Below are 9620 nucleotides of genomic sequence, written 5' to 3'. Positions count from 1 at the left end.
ATTCACCACCACCACCAGTTAGTCCTTGTCTATTTATATGCCTGTGTTTTCAGTTCTTTGTTGGTTCGTTGTACATTGTCACAGTGAGTTTGTTAGTCTTGTTCTTGACTCCTCGTTACCTTGTATTTCTTATCCCCTAGTTTTCCCAGTTTAGTATTCCCCCCTTGTCCTTTGTGTTCTGACTGCCTACCTGTATATTTGACCTTTGCCTGTACCTGGACTAACTGCCTATATACTCCTCCGGTTTGGTGAAATAAATACTTATATTTGAACTGAGCTGCCTCTGCCTCTCATCTTGTGCTTGCGTCCTACACTGTCTTGACTCGAACCGTGACAGGATGTCAGTGTAGGGACTGAGACCAGTGCAGTGTAGCTATGCTGACCTATAGGCCAAGACCTAAACATTAGGCTACACCAAAATCTCTCGCAAGCCAGAATGTATAGCCACCATTGAGGACTCGGTCCATGGACTGAGGCGAGACTGATGTTTATCACAAAGTATAGTATATGGCCACTGATATGACGGCTGCCTATATAGTTGGGTAAAGTTAGCTTAAGTTGTGGCAAATCTGCAAAAAAAATGCTTACCACTAGCTTTCTTCACAGATGTGTTCATAAAGGTGTCTACTGACATAAAGGTGTCTACAGAAAAAATTGTTCCAACCCAACTCCCTTGGGAAACTTTGTGACAGCTGCTGAAAGTTGGGGTACCATTATCAACCAATATAAGGCAAAAAATTCCAAATTTCATTATACTTTAAGTAGCATGTGACATGTCAAACTAGGGGGTTTTCAAGATTCTGAATCCATTGCAAGCATTCGTTTTGCACAAAAAACACTCCTTTGCCTAAAAATGCCCATAGCCGTCATCACAAATGTGATGAGGTCAGCGCATTTGGGCACATTTGGGCAAGTGGCTATGGCTGAATTTAGCCCAAGGAGTATTTCCGTGCAAAACTCATGCTTGGAATGGATTCAGCATCATGAAAACCCCCTAGTTTGACATGCTACTTAAAGTATAATGAAATTTGGAATTCTTTGCCTTTATATTGGTTGGTAATGGTACCCCAACTTTCAGCAGCTGTCACAACGTTTCCCAAGGGAGTTCGGTTGGAACACATTTTTCTGTGATAGTGGACACCTTTATGAACACATCTGTGAAGAAAGCTAGTGGTAAGCTTTTTTTTGCAGATTTGCCACAACTTAAAGGTATATTCAGTGATTTTACTTAATTCAAATATCACTTATTTTTTCTTTTTTTCTGGATAATCCTCCCTACTATAGAGTGTGCTGACAATATAAGGAGTTCCTCCCTGTCCCCAGTGAGCCCCTGGGGTCAAAAAACCCTAGTTTCAGTTTTGATGGCGGGTGGCAAAGCCTTCATCCAATCAGGATGAGAGGGGCCTTCCTCCAATCATGATCGACTGGGGGCGGGCCTTGGTGCACATGCTGTTGGCCTGTTGCACTTCCCCCCACTGTAGAGCGTGCATGTGCACATTTTGTTACCGGGGCGGACTGGGTGGTTTTCCAAATCACCCAAATCACTGAATGCTCCTTTAAAGCTAACTTTACCTAACTAATAACCAGAGTGTAGAGCAGGAGAGTAGCGACACGCTTTGATCTCGCCGCAAAGCGGGTGCCTATATGGGCTATAGTTCCAAACATATTGCTCCTATGGCTGGAACTATCCCATTGAGATAGAATGAGCACTTCCGCATTCCATTGTTACAATGGGAGTCAACGTTAGTGGCGCCACTCGTGCTATTACTCTGCCTATAATGTGCATGCTTCAAAAGTCTAATCTGGGGTCTGGGGACCCCACAGTGGTCCTTGAAGTGGCTCTATAGGTCCCATCTAAATGATTGATATAGCATGGGAACAAAATGGACCCCTCCGAGTATACAGATGGAACCAAATGGACCTGTATGGGTCCATTGCAGGTCCATTTGGTTCCATTTGTAGGTTACACGTACTCTGATGATTTATTCAACAGTGTAGATTTGGGGGTCTCAGAGATACAACACTGTCAAATGGGGGTCCGTACTGGCTCAAACTGGGAGTCCTTGAAAAAAACAGAATTAAGGTTGAGATACATTTAGACAATAGACATTATAATTATCCAATTGTGATAAATGTCCATGCAGCTCAGTCATGGCACTCCACATGCCTTGAACAGCAGCAAAGGTGCATGTGTGTTGCACGCACGCAGACATGCATTTCTTTGGCTGCTCCGCTGTTTAGAGGCGAAGCAGCACTAGGCAGTGTGTTTTTACAGTCTGTCTGCATTGCGTCGAATCCCCCCCCCCCCCCCCTTCCTCCTCCTCCTCCACCTCCTCCTCCTCCTCTCTCTCTCCCACTCCCTTCACTTCACTCCACACACTTCGCCCCTCCCTCCACCTAATCTATATGCAATGCTGCGGTATGTAATGTGCGCTTCCACATTAGAGTAGAAAAGACATACCCCCCCCCCCCCCCCTCGCTCGTATAGTATAGCTATACTTTCGCCGGGCGATTCCTATACGACCCCCGCCCCCACTCCCCCCCAATTGTTGCCAAGGCGGCTCATATTGTTTTTGACGGAGAGAGAGACTGAGAGAGAGAGACAGACAGTGCGTGCAGCGTGTGCGCCACCGGTGGTGCGTGCGCCCTTGCTGGGACGTCCGTTGGCTTGTTGACTGCACCAAAACAGGGGAGGGGGAAGCAGCACTGCCTTCTTCTTTTTTTTTTGCTGATGCGGCAGCAGCTACAGCAGCAGCAGTACCGGGGAACGGCAAGGCTCCCTCGCTACCCCCGTTAATGTATTCAGCCCTCTCTCTGCTCTCTCAGTCGCACCATCACAATTCTCCAACGCTCCGCTGGAGCGCAGCCGGTTCCAGGACAAAAGCTATAGTGTGGAATTATTCTGACTGGCGTTAGGGGTTCGTCTCCGCCGCAAGCTTTTTTTGTTTGTTTGTTTGTTTTGTTTGTTTGTTTGTTTGTTTGTTTGTTTGGTTTGCCCACATGTCATTCGTTTATTTATTTTGTAAACACGTTTTTATTCCAGTATGATTTTGAATTGCCTGTCCAGAGATTTGCTCAGGCGAGGTTCAAAGCTTTTCGATGCCTCCGGGTTGGCCAGATCGACGTCGGGAGCCTACACCAAGAGGATACCTTGGATGTCGGCGAAAACAACATAGTCTATTAATATTTCAGAGAAGCCTGTACTGTACAGCGCGCTGGTAAAGTGATCTTCGCATTAAAACAAAAGCTGAAGGGTCCAAAGTTGTGGTGGTGGTGGTGGTGGTGGTGGTGGCTGCTGCTTTGGAAGGACGGCGGGACATTGCCCGTGTAACCTATCTTCTGTCAAAAATCTGCGCAGGTAAATGTTCAGTTCATATATCTGTCATGTAGGCCTACATTATGTCATGACATGATTCTTTGCTATGACTTGGAAATCGTTGTGTAGACATATGTATTGCTCAGCGGAAGAATACTGTACATATACTGTAGGCTATATGGGGGGGACTGCGGGTATGGGGAAGGCTACTGTGCGCAATGAGGGTGGGCAGTGAGACTGCAAACTTGAATACTGATGTATGCGGTAAATAGTGGGTACCGCGTGGAGAGCTATTGCTATTTTCAATGACATTCCAATTCCATGGTGATTTTTCATTATTGTCCAATGCATCATTGCAAAAATCCCCCCACTGTCTTGCTCTTTAGTCCCGCCAGCATCAAAAACAGATCTATATAGAATGCTGTAGCCTACAGGCAAACATGTCTATCAGGCTATACCAGAAAGAGAGTTTGTTTTTATTCTGTTCTTTCTATTCTGTTTCCAAAATAGGTGACATTGGAAGCAGAGGCATAGCAACACTGAGAGGGAGAAGCGATGGTCCACTTAAAGGGAGGCGCAATGGCTCCGCACTGAGGGAGCGTGAGACAGCCCCTGCAGAAGCATTGGCATCGGGTCGGGGAAGAGAAGCCAGAGGAGCCCAGCAACGACTGGATGCCTATTCAACCGGACTAAACCCCACAACATTATCTCCTCCATTGCACCGTGCACACTCGCCCTTCCGCGATGACGGTGGTAGCGGGAGAGAACATGGTGGACGAGACCTCCACGCTGCCGGGGCACCCGCAGGACACTTACCCCCCGGACCACGATGACCACGAGTGCTGCGAGCGGGTCGTCATCAACATCTCCGGACTCCGCTTCGAGACGCAGCTGAAGACGCTGGCCCAGTTCCCCGAGACGCTCCTCGGCAACCCCAAGAAACGGATGCGCTACTTCGACCCGCTGAGGAACGAGTACTTCTTTGACCGGAACCGCCCGAGTTTCGACGCGATACTGTATTACTACCAGTCGGGCGGAAGGCTAAGGAGGCCGGTCAACGTGCCACTGGATATGTTCTCGGAGGAGATTAAGTTTTACGAGCTCGGGGCGGAGGCGATGGAGAAATTCCGCGAGGACGAGGGGTTCATAAGGGAAGAAGAGCGACCTTTACCGGAGAAAGAGTTCCAGCGTCAAATCTGGCTCCTTTTTGAGCACCCGGAGAGCTCCGGACCTGCTAGAGGAATTGCTATAGTGTCAGTGATGGTTATCCTTATTTCCATAGTCATATTTTGTTTGGAGACATTACCCGAGCTAAAAGAGGATCCTGCGGGCAGAATGCGCGTTGTGGGGAACACCACTATGTATTACAAAGCAAATATTCTCACAGACCCGTTCTTTGTGGTAGAAACGCTCTGTATAATATGGTTTTCTTTTGAGTTGATAGTTCGGTTTTTTGCCTGTCCCAGCAAGGCAGCATTCTTTAAGAATATGATGAACTCAATTGATATTGTGGCCATCATCCCTTATTTCATCACACTTGGCACAGAGCTGGCCGACGACCCAGCCAGCCACGAGGGGAAGCCAGCTGGAGGAGGAGAGCAGGCCACGTCTCTGGCTATCCTCAGGGTTATTCGTCTAGTGAGGGTGTTCAGGATCTTCAAGCTATCAAGGCACTCCAAGGGACTTCAGATATTGGGGCAAACTCTAAAGGCCAGCATGCGCGAGCTCGGCCTGCTGATTTTCTTCCTGTTCATCGGTGTGATTTTGTTCTCCAGTGCTGTCTACTTTGCAGAGGCAGAAGAGAAGGAGTCCTTCTTCACCAGCATCCCAGATGCGTTTTGGTGGGCTGTAGTGTCCATGACCACAGTGGGCTACGGTGACATGTACCCAGTGACCATAGGAGGAAAGATCGTGGGCTCCCTTTGTGCCATCGCCGGCGTGCTGACCATTGCTCTGCCGGTGCCCGTAATTGTGTCCAACTTCAACTATTTCTACCATCGTGAGACGGAGGGTGAGGAGCAGGCCCAGCTCCTTAACGTTAGCAACCAGAACCTGGCCTCGGAGACCAACTCCAGTCGGCGTAGTTCGTCTATTGTTAGCAAATCAGAATACATGGAGATAGATGAGGACATTAATAACAGCATTGATAATTTTAGGGAGGCAAATCTTAGAACTGCCAACTGCACTGCTCCCAGCCAGAACTGTGTCAACAAGGGGAAGCTTCTAACCGACGTGTGAATCCCTGCACATCGAGGGGGATCTCAGGCGATGTCCTCCTGGCAACAGTGTAAATATTGTAGAAATATGCTTGAATAACTTTGTTGATGCGTTTTTGCATTGCATTATGATATCTGAACATGTGTGACTACTGTCAAAGACAAGTGTATCACAGGCTGGTGAAATCAGGCTTACCGAAAAATCTTATTGGAATTATCACGGAAGAGGAATTATTTGGCAATTGACACCGAGGGAATCAACAAAATCCAACTTGCGTGCAAAAGTACTACTCAGAGATGGTTTTGCATGGATTACAATGAACTTGAGGTGGTGCTTTTTTTTCATTAAAAGTGCGCCACACTTGGGGAGGTGAACGAGAAATCTGCCTTTGCACACTCACAGGTCACTGCAGAGGCTTGATCGATGCTGTTCTCTCAAAGGCACCTTACCGAGAAACGAGATAGCAGAGAAGACGCTGTATCTTTTCTTTCCGTGGCTGAGGAGGTTCTCTTGTGGAGGACATCTGCAATGCCGCAAAAGCGGCGTTCCCTGTATGATGCCATGTAACGTCGGCCGTCGGGGGTGGAAACCTTGTATGTCCAAAAACAAAAAAAATGGGAAACGGATTTGGAAATGTTCAGAAATAGTGAAAATGGCCGATCTACAAGCTCACAGTGCGTAACATTGTGAGCTTGTTAGATCGGCTATTTTCACTACTTTTGCTTGACCCCCTTGTATGACGAGGTAGGGCATTAAATGACGAGAAAACGAGAAGAGCTCAAATTTGGAAATATGAGGTTTGTACCCGACAGTGACGATAAGCTCAGAGTAGACTCAGCATGATGTGACTTATTTCTTTATTTTTTTTATATTGGCATGCGCAATGACATTACCTCATTTTTATTTGTTCTTATTTCCCCCATACACTTTCTTTATTTTTGCCCCACCCCCCCCTAGTCTTCTCCTACTGGTACCCAAGCGGTTGAGATTCACTTTATTTATTTATTTCATTGTTTTTCTGTCTCGTTCGGTTTTTCACCAGAAGTGCACTGGGTTATTTATTATTTAAGTTTATATTTTTAAATTATTTAAGAGCATTTTTAAGTGCTGAATGTTAAACCTTAAGGGAACAGCAACTCTTTTTTTCTTTTTTTTTCTTCTTTTCAGATCATGGCATGTCAAAATACCAAGCATTATGGCCTAATTAGCTACAGTACTATGTATCCTAGTATACTCAATGCATGACGTCAGTATTAAATTGCTTGCGGTTACGGAGAGACCTTGGGAACCGTGGACAATTCTCCTCATTATTGTCAAGCTGAGAGGAAAGGATACTATTGTATAAAACATTGGAAGGGGGACTAATCTGCTAAAATAAGAGGAGTCATATGTGATGATTCCTGACAAGATATTTCATATTTACAATGTCCTCCTTTTTAAATTTATTTGGTTTCGGGGGGCATGACGTTCCCTGGAAACAAAACAAAACAAAACACAAAAGGCTTCTGAACATCGTGTTGTGAATCGTGACTCCATTTTAACATTTGATTACACAATCTTAATTATTTAAAGAGAAGATTATCAGAAAACAATTGATATTGAACAGATTGATATTGAACAAAAAATAGTTTTGAGTGCCTTTGGACTCCGACCCTGTCTCACAGAGCAAATGAAAGTGCCTCCCTGTACCATAGACAACTGATTATGTGCAGTTCCTCTTAATCCATTGAGACCTGGAACGCATCCATGTCACGTTAGCGTTTAACCACATTAACCATTAACCCATTTTGGGGCGGAAACCCCTTTTGGTGTTTTAAACATTGTTATAATTTAGCTATTGAAAAATAGCAGATCTACAAGCTCATAGCGCGCCACCGAGTGGCGCGCTATGAACTTGTAGATCTGCTATTTTTGAAAAATCGTTAAAATGTGCCTCAAATCTTTCCGAAAATTGTCATGATTTAGAAAACTTTTTTTTTTAAAAAATATATGGCTTCAATGCACAATATTACTGAGACCAGCAGTGCTATTGAAGCAAAATAAAATCCTGAACAAAAGAATATAAAAGTATAATGACAGGTCATAACCTGATTCTCCTCCTAATGAATCGGGAATTCATAGCCATTCCAGGGTTTGTCGTGCATGTAAGTACTGTACTTACTGTACAGGGCATATTGATTTCAGACCTATAATTTGTCTTTGACAACATACCTGCAACATACCAGTGGTTACGTTTTAAGCTTAACCACTTAAACCCTAGCAGCTGAATTCTGGGGAAATCTCTCGCATACAATACACATGCTGATCTACAAGCTCACAATATAGATTTGTTATTTTTGTTGGTATTTGATGTTGAGCGGAAACAGATGAAGCATAGACCACTGAAGGAGTCCGTCAACCAAGTATAGGGTTTGAGAACTTAACCCATTTTGACCTGAGATCAGATTCTAAAAATGTTCTTCTACATCCTGACAGTTTTCTGAAAAAGCTATGTTTCTATGTCAGTCGTTCAGACCTACAAGCTCGTAGCGCGCCACTCGGTGGCGCGCTATGAGCTTGTAGATCTGCTATTTCTCAATAGCTAAAGCATAACATAATGCTAACACCAAAAGGGGTTCCCGCCCAAAACCAATACTATACAGTAGCTCTATAGGCAGCTGTCAGTAGAAACAACATGGCTCCTCTTTCCCACCTCCTGGCTGCTAACAAACATTCCAAACAGAAGATGTCAAAATGCTTCCAAATAAAGACTAATTTATGGCCTACTCCGTAGTGTTGCTTGCCTAAAACAGTGGTTCTCAAGTGTGGCGGGGCGTCCGGTCCACAGACATTTTTGTATTTGACATACTGTAATAGTATTTTTATTATAATTATTATAATTTTTTTTTTAACAATGTAAATCTATATCTAATAGTGGGGGACATATCAATTTGGAGCTCTTTAACTTCCGGTCTAAAATGACTTCTCTTCAAGGTAACAATGCTACGCTTGTGATAAGCCACAGTCTTTAGCTTCACTGCCCAGAAAGCTCAGTTGATCTCCCCGAACTCTACCAGATCCCTGTGCGATTGTTGACAATCACTCCGCCAGTGCGGTCTGTGCCGTGTCAAAGAAAACTTTCATAATTAGTGAAAGCTTGCGTTATGACACAAGTGTCATGAAAGTATAGTTTGTTTTAATTGTAGTACTTCACAAAATGACTAGGAATCTAAATGGACCCGTATGGGTCTAGTAACTCTGAGGGTTCAAATAGGGTTCTGTGGTGCAATGCATTGTTTCTGAACTAGTAGTGATTCATCGCATAAGTATAGGTGGTCGTCGGAAAAAGTACCTAAAATCACTTAAATGTATTGCGCTATTCTGACATGCCTGTTTGGACTGCTTGTTAGAGGCATGATGCTGAATGATTTCACTGACAGTTGACTGTGGAGCTAATAATAATTACTAGCGCCAATATTCTAAGAACAGTACAACATGTTGGAGGCAGACTATTAGTCTAACATCATCAAATGTGATCTTAAAGTGCTGTGGACGGATGTGTCATACTAGGGGCTCCATTTTCGTCACCGCTAAACCCCTTATCCCTAAACGTCTTTGCCTTTTTTTTTACTATTTTGCTAAACATTTTCGAATAGTTAAAATGGCCAGTCTACAAGCTCACAACGTGTCAATGTAGATTGGCTAGTTGAACTATTCAAAAATGTTTTTCAAAATAGTAAAAAAAAAAGGCAAAGAGGTTTAGGGATAAGGGGTTTAGTGGTGACGAAAATGGAGCCATATGTCTCTTTCACAGCATTGAGCAGATAGATGGTCAATGTGGGGTCAGTTTATCCACTGCTTTGCTTCTGAGTTGTACCATTAGGTCTTTCTGTTGGTCGGTCTACCGCAGTGTGGTAGTGCTCTGAGTGCTTGTGTCTAGCACACGGTCAAGTCCTCCGTGTTGATTTATCCATTTTTTTACACAGTGTGTACAAACGCAAACCAAATGGACCCTTCCCGGTCAATTTGATTGCATTATTTGTACCCGCTCAGAGTTCAAATGAACACAAAGGATTTTACGGAGGATTTCATGGAGGATTTTAGTGTA

The 9620-nt window shown here is 44.4% G+C and overlaps 1 protein-coding gene across 1 annotated transcript; it reads left to right on the top strand.

Moving 5' to 3' along the window:
* Positions 1-4060: 4060 nt before the first annotated feature.
* On the top strand, positions 4061-5554 carry kcna1b (potassium voltage-gated channel, shaker-related subfamily, member 1b; the record flags this gene model as incomplete). The annotated part of the gene is made up of 1 exon (XM_079494673.1): positions 4061-5554. One exon carries the CDS (start codon positions 4061-4063, stop codon positions 5552-5554), a length of 1494 nt encoding a protein of 497 aa, XP_079350799.1.
* Between the last annotated feature and the right edge of the window lie 4066 nt (positions 5555-9620).

The sequence above is a fragment of the Electrona antarctica genome (assembly GCF_951216825.1).
Source record: "Electrona antarctica genome assembly, chromosome: 23".
NCBI lineage: Eukaryota > Metazoa > Chordata > Actinopteri > Myctophiformes > Myctophidae > Electrona > Electrona antarctica.
Note: the sequence above shows the minus strand (reverse complement) of the source record. Positions and strands in the feature narration are given on the sequence as shown.